Below are 16,431 nucleotides of genomic sequence, written 5' to 3' on the forward strand. Positions count from 1 at the left end.
ATATTTGAATATTTCAGGAGATTATTTATGACCAATTCATTTCCATATGCTGGAATATTTTCAGATTTCTAAGAGCATTGAGTGCTTTTTATATGTGCACATTTATAAAGTAAACAAGCTTCTTGTACTGTTTATATATTACCTCTGTATTTACTACCATTATTTTGATCAATATTTTAGTATACTTTCAGTAAGTCATATACATGTTAAATAACACCCTCAAGAAAACACATTAGTTAATGTTTCACATGCAAATAGATGAGGTAAGCCATGGATTTATTGTTCCCTTTGAAGTGTGAGTTTGGTGTTTGGTTGTGTTTTACCACCACTATTATTATAGATATGCACTATATCTTAATCTCTAGCTTAGATTAGAATGAAGTTTCAAAGTTTAGGTTTGTTTTGTGGGGATTTGTTTGTTTGAAGGAAACCTAGATGGGTAAAATAAATTTTTAAAAAAGGGCAGATGCCCTCAGTTGCAACTATTTCCTAAACAGCAAGCCACTGCTCTAAGCAGAGGCAGAAACAGTAAAATCATGTTTTTCTAGGACATGAATCACTAAATGGTACCCAGACTGCCTCTACCTACACTTAGAATGGCTGCCCTTGCTGCCACTATATTAGTGAAGAGATAAAACTCTGATGGCAGAGACAATTTTTAAGAAATTTTACAAGAGGGAATCCAGAATTTCTTTCCAAAAGTACAGCTCCCTATAGCCACTGACAACAGTGACCCAACTGCAACTTACTTCTAAGGTTATCCCACCTTCTGCATCCCATCTCAAGGCAGGTGTCAAACCCACAGAGAAATGAATCAACAATTAGCTAGGAAAAAATAAAATTAACTCTTTAGGTGGGTAACTAGTGATCCTGATGAGCAAAAGAGAGCTGCACACCAACTTTCAGACAAGTCAACTGCTTATTCAGCTGGAATATGAAGTGACGGCAATAAAGGAGCCTGTGTTCCATGGTAGAAAAACAAAGAAGGGATGCCCAGTTTGTCACAGAACACAACAGAGTAGTACACCTGGGCCATGTTCAGCAATATTTACTAAGTTGTTAAAGCTCCCTGGAAACAGGAGAGAGACATGCTGCTTTGGAACCCTTCCTGACGCCCAAGTGAGAGAAACAGACTGACAAAGATACGGGACATTAAACACTGGCTAGGTAAGCAATATCCTGTGGATTATTTTTCCCACACATAAACTGAAGTTCATAAACCTTGCAAGTTTCTCTCTCTATAGTGGGAGTGCCTTACATTTTGGATACCACCAAACTAGATAACTCTGCAGGGCTTTTAACTAGTATTTATTAGGGAGCACACTCAGAAGTTAGGACGTGACACCATTACCTGAATATAAATTATCAAATTATCAAATTATCCCCCATGGTTTTATTAAAACTAAACCATGAAAGTGTAAAGAAAAGCAAAGCAAACAGAACAGTCTCTAAGCCAGTGGAGGAAACCTGGATAATGAACAGAGCAGAAAAATTCATTTCAGATAATAAGTGCAATTCAACGTGATTTCTGAAGCCTACCAGAATTTTTCAAATTACTTCAATGTTAAAAAGCATTCAGGCAGACAGAAGAGACCAGCAAATTGTGTGGCATAATAAAGACAGCACTGTCTGCTTTAAACTGATTGCACATTACATCTAGAGTAGATATGGGTCAATGTACTAAGAGGCACATTACAGTCTCGGTATCAATACAGATCTGCAGTCAACCATCAGAAAGGAATGCGATGAAGAGCCCTTTCAAACATAAATGTGATGTGAGAGGAAAGGCTCCAAGAAGGAATGCATACCAGTAGTTTTCCTCAACGAAATATCTTTAAGTTTCTGAAGAATACAAGCAATGAACTACTTAGAAAAAAAACCACAGCAGCTGACAAGGGTGAAAGTATAGTAGATTGACATTAGAAATTGAGAATCAAAGTTCAGTATAAACTAATTCAATTCATTGTTGGATGAAAAACACATTTCTACATAACAGTGCTCTAAAAGGGATAATTTCCCATCCAGAATAGAAAAAACATCTAAGTAGGAGGCAGCTGTTATATATAAAGGTGTAAGGAATGACTGGAAGTCATATGAGAATGACTTTTCGCTAAATGGCAAGCAAAAGCAAGGTAAAAACCAATAAATATAATCAAGGAAATGTTATAGAGCAAATGCATGGGGTAGTTAGTTGTTTGGACAGAGGGCTTTTTCCTGGTGCCATATGGAACAGGCTATTCACCTAAGGACAGAGATGGTTGGTTATGCTTCGGAGAGTAAAAATCGAAGAGAATTTGGAAATCATTGTACACAGTTATTTTATGAGAGCTCCATGCAGGTCTGAAGCTAAGCAGTAAATAATCTGCTAAGTATAAAAGATGAAGGGAGTTGAAAATATTTCTGTACATGCTACCTACCAGACTGTTAGCGAAATGCAATGTCACCTTCCAGCAATCTTAGAAATAACTACAGAAGCATCCAAGGTCTAAAAGTTATGCTTCAAATCCCAAGGAAGCTCATCCTAATTAATTTAACCAAGAATTTAAAAACTAGGATGGTAATAGAATATATACTTATGCACATGTGAAAGGTTTTGGGTAACAGATGGTTCTTGAATCACAAAAAAAAATCCCCAAATTCAAAAAAAAACCCCACCTAACCCTGATGAAATTCCATATTTGACCACATAGGTTTGACATGCACAAACTAGAAAGAAAACTCTAAATCTTATGAAAACTAAAGGATAATTAACTACAGAAATATCTCACCTAGTGTTGTAGGGGAGCCACATGCACTTACAGGCAACCTAAATTCACTTTCTGACATGTGTAGAATTTTCAGAGGGAACTTTGGACTGGACATTGGATTCTCTAGCCTGTCATACTCAGAAAATTAGAGAATCACTATGATTTTCCCCACTCCCACCTCAAACCTTAACCCATTTCTCAAAGAGAATCCCTGCATCCAGGGATTCCAGTAATAAATGCAAATCTGAGTAGAAATATAAAATTTGATTTGCATAAACAGATGAAATGTTTAGGAGCCAGAGAAACTGTCAGAGAGATATCCTCCAACCTGTTTGACTATGCAAAGGAAGAAATCCATAAATAAAGTGACTAGCAATGCTGCCATCACTAACAGGAAATCTGCTGCTCACACAGGAACAGCCAATACCAGGCTCAGTGCTGAAGGAAAAAAGTGCTTAAAACTACCAACACCTAACCCCCTTAGAAAAGGTAGATTTAAAAGGGCATTCCTTGTCTAACAACAAATTGCCATTAGCACCACCCATGCAGATCAATGCACGTGCTCTCTGTCTGACTTCAGGTCACAGCACAGAAACAGATTTATCTCTCTGGTGAATTACATCCTTCAGCATGCTGAGGAAAAAGCAACACCCATTCTCATCCTGCTGATCTCCTCTGTGACCAACACTTGTTATTGCCTGGCTGGTGACTGCTCCTGTTCTTCCTTTGATTTGTTTCAGAGGAGGATGAGAACATCCTGACACAACTTCTACTCTCAGTCTTTTGACCCTAAAGCGCTGCCCATTTCTGTTCTTCAGATGATAGAATTTGACAACTGAGGACCTCACTTAAAAACACTTGTGTGTCTTCTCCTATGCACTATCATGAGAATGAACAGAAAAGCCAATAAGATATTGCAATCTTAAGCATTACTAATACACAGCTTTAAAACCTTTTCAAATTTTTACCTCTTGTTCTTTTCCCTGCCCTACATAGGAACAAGGAGAAACAATGATATGTGAAGATGAAGAGAGGCAAAAAATCAAATAGAACTACCTCATCTGCAAAAAACCCTACTGTTGCTAAAGGAGTGTATTTCCCAGGTAATCTTTATGCCAATACCTTTGAGATCATGTTAACAGCTTCCATATTTTGGAACAACAAAAGAACAGGAACAAGTCATGTTGACTTGCATCTGTCCATGAAAAGGGGACAAATGGGTCTAGGCACTATCAAGCTGACGTAACTTGATATTCCTTTTCTCACAATGCTTCATATGAACAGAGATTCTCCTTGTGGTATTCAGGATGCTCTATGGACTAACTCAAGTCACCTGGGCACGATCCTGCAACCTACCCTAAAGCAATGCCCCTTCTGAACCACAAAACAAGGAAGTAAAGAAGAAAGTAAAACAAATATATCACTGCGGCATCAGACTTTGACAGCAGCTCAGCCTAAGCTTAAGAAAAGGGCACACAATCAAATTACTATGGGGTAAGCAAAGGTGTGAATTTAACAAATCAGCTACTTTACAGAAGCTGGTCGTATGAATACTCTTACCTTACCACACAATATATATGGCAGTTTATTTCTTTGCTGTAACCTAGAAGGTTTATTCCTTATCTGCAACCTATAAGGTTACATATATTTCACATACTACTTGACAAATCTATTTCACACACACTAGGAAAAGAAAAGGGCTTCAAACAGCTACCACACAGCAGCTGGCCTAGAGCAAATACATGCATTGGCTTTCTTGTGGCACCTTGTTTGCATATGCACACTCAATTCTCAGATACAGCAAATCACATCTGTAGGCTACATATGAAAATGATGCAATGCCCAGAAGGTATCTACCAAGAGCTCAATGAGCTGTTTTTTCTCACATGAAGAAAGAGCCTGCTCCAGCAGCCAATTTGCTGTTCCTGAGACTATTTTGGGCACAAAACCCTACAACTCAATCTGGAAGCAAGAAAGCCAATCTTGCTTTTAAGGAACATGTAGGGAGAAAGAATTACTGCTATGTTTGAGATATGCTGAGAGATTATTGCACTGGCACTCAATACACTGCAGAAAGAAACACATAAATATTCTAAAAATCCTGTTCTCCAGCAGCCTAAATTTTAAAGACTCATTACAAGGCTTTTCAGGTCAATTACTTTGTTTTCAGTTACAAAAAGAAAGTTTCATTAGGTAAACACCTCAAAAAAGTATTGTGTGATCATTAATTTATTTCCTGCAAATGTTTATTTATTTTCTCATTATGGAGAGGCTCTGATTTTCTCAGGTGCCACAATGCTCAAAAGAAACAAAAAAAGGAATGAGTCATAACATCCCGGAAGATAACACATGTAGTTTTTAAAGTACAAGGGAAAACTGAGGTTTCCAAGCCACTAGTTTTAGAAAACATCCTAATTAAACTGCAAAAGGAAAACATCCATTTCAAAATCTTAGGTTGTTCACTGACTTATTGAAATAAAACAGGAAAGTTAGGGATAACTTCAGAGCAAGGACAAGAGATGAATAAACAACCTTTTAAGATCACATGCAGAGACAGAGCTGAGTAACTCTAATGAGACTTGACACATTCGAGGGTTAAAGGGACATTAAACGCTGCAGGCCTCATTTTTTTTCAATCCTTGAAAGCAATGAAGTTTGATTGGAAAAGTCATGTTGATTTTGTTGATTCTGTTCCTGCTATGTTTTTTCCATTTGAACTACATTTCTGACATTAAAATACATTTTTCTCATTGTTGTTGTCAAATCCAATTTCAAGCCTAAGTTATACATTCTGCCCATATTAAATAAGCTCTATAGATTCACATATAAGGACTGTTTCTCCAGCAAGAAATAATAAATGTCAAACTCATAACTCTGAGCTTTTGTTTTTTCCTTTTAAAGGCAAAGCACATACTTGAAGCCAGCATAACACTTTCAGGCAGAAATGAGTAAATGGACATTCATTGGCATCGTGGATGTAGTGTGTATATATATAAATATATCTTGTGCAGTGCATGAGAAAGCAATGGCAGGAGTACAGGTGTAAGTGAAGATTGAAACTAACATATGGGTCGATCACTACAATGAGATAATCTTCACATTATATAGAAGTATTTTTTAAATGTGCTATAGTTCCTTAGCTGCAACAATTCCAGACTTACATAGACATTTTAAAACATGTAAGCAACAGCTGTGGCAGAACTCCATCATGGAGTTATGTTAGTTCTGGACTGAGATGTAACTGAAACAATTCTGTAGAGGAAATAGAAAAGATACACAGCAAGACACTGAATATGCACTGCATTATTTAGAAAGGCACAAGGTAAGCTGCAGCAAGGTTAAGGCTGGGTAATCAATCTCAGACCTTTTGGAACTTCTGTCCTTGGGGAGAAGCTGTGTTTGGGGTTTCTCCCCATACCACAGTCCCTCAAATAGCATAGTATCTCTCTTAGAGAAAGCCCTGCATATCAAGCATACACTGGCAAATGGTACTTAAAAAAAAAATTAAAGCAATACAGATGATGGTGTACCATGTTGCTTTGTCCTAAAGGTACATGAAAAGAAGACCCAAGAGAGGCACTTAGGTCCCTCAAGTCAAACTGAAGGAAAGATTTCTAGCATTTCAAGTTCCACCTGAAGCCTTCACAGCCAATAACATTTTTACAGAAACGCTGTATTACCAACCAGTCGTCAGAAAACTGGCTGAGTAAGAACTGAATTCACAATTAAATAATTTCAATGTAGGAAATAGATTCTATAGGTCACAAGACTGAAATTCAAATGCAGGAGTTGTTAGGTTTTCATGCTTTTTATGAACAATAGCTTTATAAAGAATGCCTGTATATTACAGCCACTAAGTTCTGCAGCAATAACAAGACAGGGATATTAAACCTTCAGAACTGTCTTCTGGAAGTCTTCAGCCTTTTCATACCCTGCCTAGGAACTCCTTAACTGAAATGTCAAAGGCTGTCATGATGTTGTCAGCAGGACTATGAATCTCTAATCTTGTTTCACCTGTTCCCCATGTATTTTATCTTCACATAATACATCACACACAGAATACTCTTCACCCCCTCTCAAATACCCCTCATCTTCCCTCTTTATGCCCCAGTACTCTTTATGTCTTCATCTTGAAAAACTTGCTAAAATTTAGATTTGTCATGGAACTGTCTCACTTTCTCACATTCCTCAGTATCCCTTTTTCTCTTTTGCTTACTTTGTTCACCAGAACCCCTTTGTCCTCACCTTCCCCACAAACACCACCATAACATACACTTAAAACCGATTTAGTCACACCATCTAAGATCTAAAAGTCATGAAATCACTGTTAACTACTGAAAACTACCCAACTTTCTGAAACTTAGTACGTATCAAATTTTAACAGCCCAGCTCTTGAGCACCCCCTAACACTTATGTGCACAGCTGTTTAACTCTTAAAAGATCAGCGTGAACTGCACAACCAGCAGCACTACTAAAAACGGGAACATACAATGCAGCTGGTTAAGCAGAGACAACCTGCTTTATTACATGCTTTTCAACATCTAAACAAAATCACTTCTGTCAAATGTATTAAAAATGGAAATGCTTTAAATGAAGCAGAAAGATGCATTAAATCGCTTTTTACTTTGCAGTAAATTCTGATTAGCTGTGAGAGCTCAGATAATTAACGCTGGAGTCAATAACAAGTTGACATACTTGAGAGGCAAACACTGAGAATTAGGTAGATATTTTTGCTTGATAACTGTGTATTGCTTTTTCTTTAGAACACCCACCACCACCCCAATCCTTACAGGAAGCACTTTGCTGCTTCCCGTTTAACCCTACAATTAGCTATGTTTCCATCCAATACATCATAATTTACACGACACGTTTTCAATGCAGAAACGACTCCTGTTAGGCAGATAAGAAAGGCATCTACTAATCTAGCAGATGCCTGAACAAAAGCGCTAAGTTAGCACACCACCGTGCAAGCAAATATAAATAGGAGCAATTCCCTTAAACACGGGGTGCTCTTGTTCTGAACCAAGAATTTGCCTTGGAGCTCTTTTAGTCAGTAAATTGGCAGCGGTCAAGAAACGGGGGAGGAAAGGTAAGGAAAGCAGTGAAGTAGGTCAGTTCCAAGCCGCAGCTGGAAAGGCCAGCAGCGAACGCTTTCCAGCACCCCCGCGGGGCTCCTGCGAGCAAGGTCCCGGCCAAGGCAGGTACATCCCAAGCAAAGCCGCAGCTGACAAACTCTCGCAGCTCCGCGGGGTCACACGGAGCGACAGCCGCACCCGCGGCGCTGGCTCTCCTGGCACAGCCCGGCCCCCAGCAGCTTTCCCCGGCGGTGAGCTCAGCCCGGGCACAGGGACCCGCTCGGACACGCGGGGCGGCGAGCGGAGAGCCCGGCTCAGCCCGGGCAGCCCCAGCCCCGGGCAGGACGTGCCCGCACGGCCCCGCGGCCAAACGTGCCGAGGGGTGCGGGGAGCCCGCAGCGGACCCCGGGGAGGGCTGTGCCCCGAGCCGGGTGCGCCCCTCACCGCTCCGACCGCTCCCCGCCCGCCTCCCCGCGCTGCCCCCGGAGCGAGCCGAGGGCGCAGCCGGGACAGGGAGCACACCGGCGGCTCCGGCTGCCGTCCGGCGGCAAGAGCCCCTCATGCCCGCGTCCCCGCCGCCGCGGGGCGAGCGAGGCGACGCTGTCCTGCCGCGGGGGCACGCGGACTCCCCGCCGGCCGCCGGCTGGGCGGAAACCGCCGCTCCCCAAAGTTTCCCCGGGCACTCACCGGCGGAGCTCATGGTGCTCCCCAGGCGCGGAGCCGCGCTTCCCCTCGTCCCTTACGCCACGGCCCCTCTGAGGGCCGAGGAGAAGGAGCCCATTGTTCCCCCGCGCCGCCACCCAGCCGGAGGAGCAGCCGGAGCAGGAGCAGCTCCCCCCGCCCGCCACCGCCGCATCCCACCCCGCGGCCGCGGCACACGGAGAGCCCTCAGACGCCGCCCACCAGCGCCCCCTACTGGCCGCCCCTGCCGGGCCTTGGCCCCGCCCCGCCCCCGCTGCCCCTCCCCTGCCCCGCCCCTGCCCCATCCGCCCCGCCCACATGGCGCCCGAAAGCGGGCGCTCGCTATGCTTTCTGGGAGCTGTAGTTCTCCCCGGCGCCAGGCTGCGCCCGGCAGGCGGGGCGGGGTCAGGCGGCAGGCGGCACGGCGGACTCGGTTTCCCAGCGTGCCCGCGTGGAGGGGGTGGCATGGCGGGCAAGGATGACACCGGAGTTCGACGAAGAAGTGGTGTTTGAGGTGGGCGCGGGGCGACCCGGCGCGGGCTGGGGCCGGGTGCCTTCGCCCCTCGTTGCGCGGCGGCCCCCGGGAGCGGCGTGCACCGGGCGGGCCGGGGGGGCGCGGGGCGCCAGGCGGGCGCGGGGCCCGGCCCAGGGCAGCGCCCGCCGCGGGCGGGCAGCGTCGGGCGGGACCGGCGAGAGCGGCGGGTCGGGGCGGTGCTCGGCGTGTCCCGCGGGCCGGAGCAGCCCGGGGCCAGCGCCGCGCCCTCCGCGCAGGCCGAGGGCGGGACGGCTCGGCGGGGCCGGGCGATCCTTTGTGCGGCGGTGCCGCGCCGGCCGGCCCCGCTGTCGGGCGGCCGCGGTGGGAGGTGTCGCGGACCCGGGGCGGCGGCGGGTCCCCGAGAGCCGCCCGTGAGCACCGCCGGGCTGAACTGCGGGGTCAGCGTACAGCGAGCGAACAGCTAAAAATTTCTGCTTCAGTCGGGGTCACTCGCGTAAAAGATGTCTTTCTGCACGCAACTGTGCAGCGAGCACTGCAATCGCTTTATCTCTGTGGTGTTTGTTATTACTGGCTTTGCATAAACCGTGTCTAGTTATATCACGTCTTGTTAGAGCTACAATATCATCTTGGCCTTATTGAAATAATAGTGGTTAAATATATCAGCTGTTGTGGTTCGGTAACAAAATCCAGTCTGTTTGCAGCGGGTGAGTGTAATTGTATCTTAATGGAGGGCGCATCTGGTGTTGCAGATGTACAAAGTGATTATAAAGAAATGCTCTTATAAAATTAGTAATTATTATAATAGCAATAAGGCTTCTCCTTCAACCAGGATGCAAAACACTCCTTACATAAGCAATTATTTTTTTTCTCAGCTGTGTAAGCAGTATGTCTTTAGTCTTTGGTCCATGCCACAAAGTTTTGTGTTCATCCACAACCAACCTCGGATCCTAACAATAAGATTTATTGTTTATGTTGCTGATACATTAAATTGCTTCCTTTCACACTATTAATCTGGGGTGAGAATTTATTTCACAAGTATAATGCCTGCCCTCTGCATTTCTATCTTCAGTAAAAGTGGTACTTGTTTAACAGTTTCACAGTTTTTCAGTTCATGCAGCACCTACCATTTTGATTGAAAAATTTCTGCTGCATAGAGAGTAAAAGATCTCCTTGCATATACTCTTCATTATTATCCTTGTGTTTTGGGAAAGGACTTCTGTCACTAATAAAGGCTCTGGGGTACATTTACTGTACCAAGTGTGTGTATCCATGCACACTTACAGGTACACTGAATGACACAGTTAACAGATCTGTCATATATCGTGGTACATCGCAATAAAATCAGAAAAGCAACAGTAGGACAAATACAGGCTGTTTGGGTTGGCTGATTGGCTGGACTACAAAACTGGGTGGGCTGCCAACTCATAAAAATGGGTACTGTAAAATACACACCAAAATTATCTTCAGGAGTACTCAGCAGGGTTCATGCTATTCTAAAATGAAGCCTCCACAGAGAATTATGAGCATACTTCACACATGAGCCAGAGATAGGAATTGGCAAGGAGCCAAAAAGTATTGGGGTAGTTAATGCTACAACATACTTGTATTTTTAATTTTTGTTTTCTTGAGTCTCAAACTCTCCCCCTTAATTATTTGCCATTTCTGGTAAGCAACTGCATTTTTTTCTGCACCTCAGTAGGTCACTTCCCATGTTCTTCAGCAATCACTGTTGCAAGAAGCTTTTAGCCTTTAGACCTCAGTTGCTGTGAACAGCTGCTTTCTCTGTGCCTTTGGAGCTCCCTTCAGCAGGATACCAATGGATGTTATAAGGAGTGGTGGTGTGCTAACAAATACGTAATCAGGAAAGAAGTGTCTTTCACGTGCCTCATACCCAAAAGGATGGAAGCAAATGAGATATACTTCATGTGTTCCAGGTTATTTTTTGCATGGTTTTTTGGGTCATAGCTCTGTCCAGCTGGCCCTGAAGACATCAATAACAGGTGTCCACATTAAAAATTTTGTAGCATCAAACAGATGATAGCCTGCTGGTAAATATTTCTGAGCTTCCAAGGACCAATAATTTTTCTCACTGTCCAAGTATCTTTTACATTAATTTATCTTTGAAGGCAAAGAAGCACAAACACCTCATTCCTACTCTGGGAGAGCAGTGTTTTCCATCAAGTTCAAATGCCACTGCAGATCATCATAATTGAACAATAGTGAATGATGGGCAGTTACTCTGTCTACTAAATGCTACCATATTCTATCCAATTCATAAATTAATTCCTGCAGCAGACAGCAGTTTTTATTCACTGACTCAATAGTCCCAGCACTTCAGTTCTTGCATTAGTTACAAGCAGCTTCTCTTCTAATTAAAATACTGCAAACACAGTGGGGAGGAGCAGAACTCAAGAAACACAGAGGTGCCCCTGATATGTTGGGCCTGGGCTTGTCTACCCAGCAGCACGACAAATTAAAAATTGTGGCAGTGTAGAGCAGATTGTACTAAACAATGGAGGAACAATAAATTGTGTTCTTTATTAGTGGCTGTCTGAATTTATTAAGGGAGATCATGAGATTACAAATTGATGTTAAGTTGCTCAAGATGAGAGTTTATACAAAACCTGGAAGACCACCATGAGGCAGTTACAGTGTATCTTGGAATCCTCTGCAAATTTTCAGCATTTTGTGTATTTGTATGAGACTGGAATTGTGTTATGCCTTTTATTGTTGTGTGGACAATGTGATCTCCTTCTTGTTCTATTTTTTTTTTAATGTATACATTAAAGAAGCTTCTTGTTCAAACTAGCTAAATTTCTTCATCATTTTGCCAGGGGAGGGACTGTGTCAGGACTTTGATGATTTATAACTGCCACCTAATTTCTGACTGGAAATTTATTCATGGTCACTTCATACCTACTTGCACATCAGCTAATATTTTCCGTTATCTTATATAGTTCTTATCTGTCTCTCGAATTTACAGAATCACAGAAACATTTAGGTTGGAAAAGACCTCTGAGATCCAGTCCAACCTTTGACTGATCACCACCTTATCAGCTAGGACCATGGGCCAGTTGTTCCTTGAACACCTCCACAGATAGTGACTCTACCACCTACCTGGGCAGTAGTGCTTAAGTCCTCTTTCTGTTAAGGAATTTCTCCTGGTGTCCAACCTGAACCTCCCCTGGTGCAGCCTGAGGCTGTGCCCTCTTGTCCTGGTGCTGGTTTCTGAGAGTGGAGTTTAACTCATATAGTATGATAGGGTAACTGCTCATATATGTCCTTGATTTTATCAACAGCTTCCACATAATTGGAGACTTTACACCTCTGTGTAAGGTCTTGCTGTTGCCTGTTGTTAAATTGCATGCCATTACCAATACCCACTTCAGGCCTTCCTGTTCTTTTTCTATTATGTTTCAATCCTTTTCTGCATATATGATGCTCCTTGGTCTTATCAGGAAATGCCATTAGCAAGGTTTTTGATATAAGTTTAATTATGGCAAAAATCAAAGCTTTTAAAAATGCAAAAGCTTTGACCAAAGACTCATTCCTCATGAACTCCATTAGTAACCTTCTGATCCAATGGCTTTCCATTCAGTGTAGACCACTGTTATCTCTGCCATCAACATACTTGGTTCCTTTCCCATCTTTTTTATCTAACTGATATGGCACAGTATCAAAAGTCCATAACCATACAGAATAGTGTAAAAAGTTGACATAAACTTCCTGCATTTCCTTTATCTAAAAATTAGCTGTCTTATCGAAGAAAGATGTCAAGTGAGTTGGGTACTATCTACCTCTGGTGAACCAGTGTGATATCTTCTTTGATGATCATTTGTTTTCTTCTTTGTCTTTGAATTTTGCAAGAAAGAATAATTATTCTCAGTAACACACTGGCTTTTGATCAAATTCATAGACCTGACATATTCTTGATTGCTTTTTCTCCTTTTAAATATAGGCACTATGCTTGGAATTTTTTCTGCTTTTGAGTTTATAGATTATTAAAAATACTTTCTGCTCCATCTTTTATCTCCTGTGCCCATTCTTTCAGAACACTGGGATGAAGGTGATCCAAATACTGCATTTTCAGCTGTGCAATTTGTCCTATATTTTAATGAGTGCAAGCTTGTTTGATTTTTTTTTTTTTACCTTTGGACAGATATTCAAGCTGTGCTCACAGAACCACAGAATGTTTGAGATTGAAAGGCAGCTCTGGAGATCATCTGGTCTACCTTGCTCAAGTAGGGTCATGTAGAATCAGTAGCCCAGGACCATGGTCAGATGGGCATCTCCAAGGATAGAGAGAGATCTCACAATCTCTCTGGGCAACCAGTGCCAATACTCAGTCACTCTCACACCAAAAAAATGTCTTTATGTTCAAAGGGAACCTCATGTGTTTCAGTTTGTGCCCATTGCCTGTAGTCCTGGTACTAGGCACCACTGAACAGTGCCCATTTCTCTCCTCTTTGCACTCTTTCTTTGGATATGAGACCCACCCTGAGGTTTCTCCAGGCTCACCAGTCCCAGCTCCTTCCTCAGTTTCACCCAGACCACCCCAGAAATCCCAGAAAGTGATCCTTGCTGTGTCAGAGCAGTTCTGGTAGAGGGGTTGTAGGTGACTTTATTTTCTCATTTAATTCTGTGTATTTAGAAGAAAGTTACTCAGGCTGCACAAATATATGATCTTGACACAATATCAAACTGACACCACCTTAGATTTTTAAGGGCTTTTGCATATGTAGTGTTTGAAATACAAGCCTTTATGTCAGAATTATGTACATGTACAATTGTGCAATACTGAATTTCATTAGCATAAAATTTCCATTTTTAAAATTTTTAATTAGGAAAGAAATATTTTCTCACTTGAGACATTGTTTTAATTCATTCATGAGTCTTGTGCCATTCCTACAACCAATTCTGCCCATATTATTTACTTAATATTGCTATTCATTAGCTATTTCAGTACTAGTAGAAATTACATGTTACAGAATAGCTGGCTGTGTGTCATGATGGTTGTATCACTGTGGAATCTAATGTTTTATTCGAGATCTAGAGGATCTTATCATTACTGTAACTCCAGACTTTTAAATTTGGGGTTGTTTGGCCCAGTAGAAGTCCCAGACTGAACAATACCTTATAAATCACTACTTATCTAGGCATCAAACCAAGGTGCTGCCTGCATGTAATGTTCTGATCCACAGATTTCTGTAAGATTGGAAAGAGATGCTAGGGAGAAGCACCACCATTTCCCAGCATGATATACTGCATACAGAACAGGCTTTAGCTAATACATTCCCTACATGCCTACAATAGTAAAACATGTCTAAAATATGGTGTTTCTTAGAGTATTGGTACCTGACTAAATGTTCAAGTCCTTATCTGAACCCTTGTAAACCACATGTTTAAAAGGTTGAGCTTTTATCAAAACACTCAGTCACGTGTTTTCACAATTTTTTTTTCACTTAAATAAACTGTTCTAAAGTAATTTTGTTTAAAAAACAAGGAATCTAACCTCAGAAACTGTTGTCATCTTATTGCAGGGGTTCCATACTGTTCTCTCCTTATTGCAAAAATTTCATACCTCTTGGTGTTTTCTCACGTGGAGCTCCTCCAAGCACTAACTCTTCCCCACAAAGTAGCAAACTGACTCAACTCCATTCTCAACCAGCCAACCCACTCTTTTATAGCACTCTTCTTCTCATTGGTTGCAGCTGTGGCCTGTTAAAGTCAGGCCTGTTCCTAATCTTTGATAATTGGCCCAGCTGCAACTCCTTAGGGGTAAGATTATTTTCTACGCTATCTTTATTTTCTTATATTCTATCCCCCTACAAGAAACTTCTTGTTGTGATGAGACTTTTAAGTCACTTTCATTCAAAAACCTGAAAACTTTAGGACTTGCAAAATAGTGGGTTTTTTTGTCAAGCATCAGACTTGTAATGCTGTATTCTAAAAAATAATGTCTCAAACACACATTAGGGAAAAGAAGCCTCCTTCCTATCTCCCCCATAATCTTCACCATCATCTAAGAAATTTAGGATTACCTAAACCCAAGGCCTTCAAAGCCTCAAACAAGAGTTAAACCCTCTTAGTTCCTGCTAAAGTCCACAGGCCATTACCCTACATCCCCTAAATGCAACTCAGGTGCTTCAATTAAGCTAGGACCTTCCAATTCACTAGGCAGATGGGCTTTGATGCCATGATGCTATAGTTAACAGCTGCATGCCCTAACCAACAGGCCTCTGCCTAAGGCTCCCGTACATAACTGTCGGAAATGTATCAGAAATGCATCTGGAAACCAGCATTCACATACCTTCAACAGTACTGTCAGTAATGCTCTGTTAGTAGGATTTTTCTCACTGAATATTGGGTGAACTAAAGATGTAGTACTCTTGTTTTTTATGTATCCATACAATAAAGCCAGTTCTAAATCCACGGCTCTGTCGAAGTCACAGTTCACTTGTCATTCTAATGAGCTGGTTCTGGGACTCTGCTTTGTCTGCTTGAAGTGTGGGCTGTTGGCAGAAGAAGTGTTTGAGCTTCACTCCTCTCTTGCAATTTATTCATATCCTCTTCTTTATGCAGGCACCTGGATTTGTGGGTGATGCTGCACAGTGGCTCAGGAGACTGATGAGACAAACTAATCAGGCTAAGGAAAAAAAGCATCCTAGTTTTTTTCCTATCAGATTGTTTCCTTGCTCCATCTCACTACTCAGCTGCATAAATTAGAACGTCAGTGTTCTAAAGTGGTACTGCAGCTTTCAGCTGCACCCACGGGTAATGGCAGGTTCAATTGACCATGTGAATGCAGCCTGGGGAGATGGCTCTGCTGAGGATTGCAGTGTGCTGTACAGGCACTGGGGCTGGTGATGGATGGACTGTTTCACATATTTTGCTTCTCAGCGGTTTGCTCAGTTGAAGGGAAGGACAGACTGTGCTCCTTTTCATCACATGACTGGGGGCAGGTGATACCACAGAGAAAATAAAGTGCAAGCTTAAAACTATGTGAAGAACAGTCTGGTTGTTGCAGAGGCCAAGTCAACTCATCAAGCATTTCTGGATATCAGAAGAAATAGATTAAAGTATTATATGGGCCATAGAGTGTGTAAATCTATATTGCCATTACTATTTTTAACAGAAAATTTTAAGATGAATGTACACAATGATTCAGAGTAAATTTTGAGGTCTGTTTTTTAATCCTCCTCTGTATTTGTTGCTCTGGAGTCATGTACAGAGGGTTAATACTGCAGTACTCCTCTTACAACTTCAAGTCATGAATCAACTTTCTTGAGACACTGGAATAGAAAGAATTGCTCAGTATAGTTTTCTTTTAATCTTCTTAATGTGACTGCCTTTTGTTTCTTGATTGCCTTTCTCTTCAGTAAAGATGTTTTACTGTGTGTCGTTAGGAGTAAGAATTAACATGATCTGTGGT

General features: G+C 42.2%; 2 protein-coding genes across 5 annotated transcripts in view; one reads left to right on the plus strand and one right to left on the minus strand.

Annotated features, from left to right (window-relative positions):
- FGD6 (FYVE, RhoGEF and PH domain containing 6) overlaps positions 1-8,630 on the minus strand; it is a 69,619-nt gene extending 60,989 nt beyond the window's left edge. Inside the window, exon 1 of the mRNA XM_054274271.1 lies at positions 8,510-8,630. Within this exon, the coding sequence (XP_054130246.1) occupies positions 8,510-8,522 (13 nt within the window). The 5' untranslated portion in view covers positions 8,523-8,630. The remainder of the gene's footprint in view (positions 1-8,509) is intronic.
- A 327-nt stretch (positions 8,631-8,957) lies between these two features.
- The window catches only part of VEZT (vezatin, adherens junctions transmembrane protein), a 55,114-nt gene continuing 47,640 nt past the window's right edge, over positions 8,958-16,431 (plus strand). For all 4 annotated transcript variants that reach the window (XM_054271318.1, XM_054271328.1, XM_054271337.1 and 1 more), the window contains exon 1: positions 8,958-9,017. In XM_054271318.1, the coding sequence (XP_054127293.1) occupies positions 8,982-9,017 (36 nt within the window). In that variant the 5' untranslated portion in view covers positions 8,958-8,981. The remainder of the gene's footprint in view (positions 9,018-16,431) is intronic.

This window comes from Melozone crissalis, unplaced genomic scaffold (genome assembly GCF_028551555.1).
Source record: "Melozone crissalis strain CALT ecotype California unplaced genomic scaffold, PUWL_Pcris_2 ptg000004l_1, whole genome shotgun sequence".
NCBI classification, from domain to species: domain Eukaryota; kingdom Metazoa; phylum Chordata; class Aves; order Passeriformes; family Passerellidae; genus Melozone; species Melozone crissalis.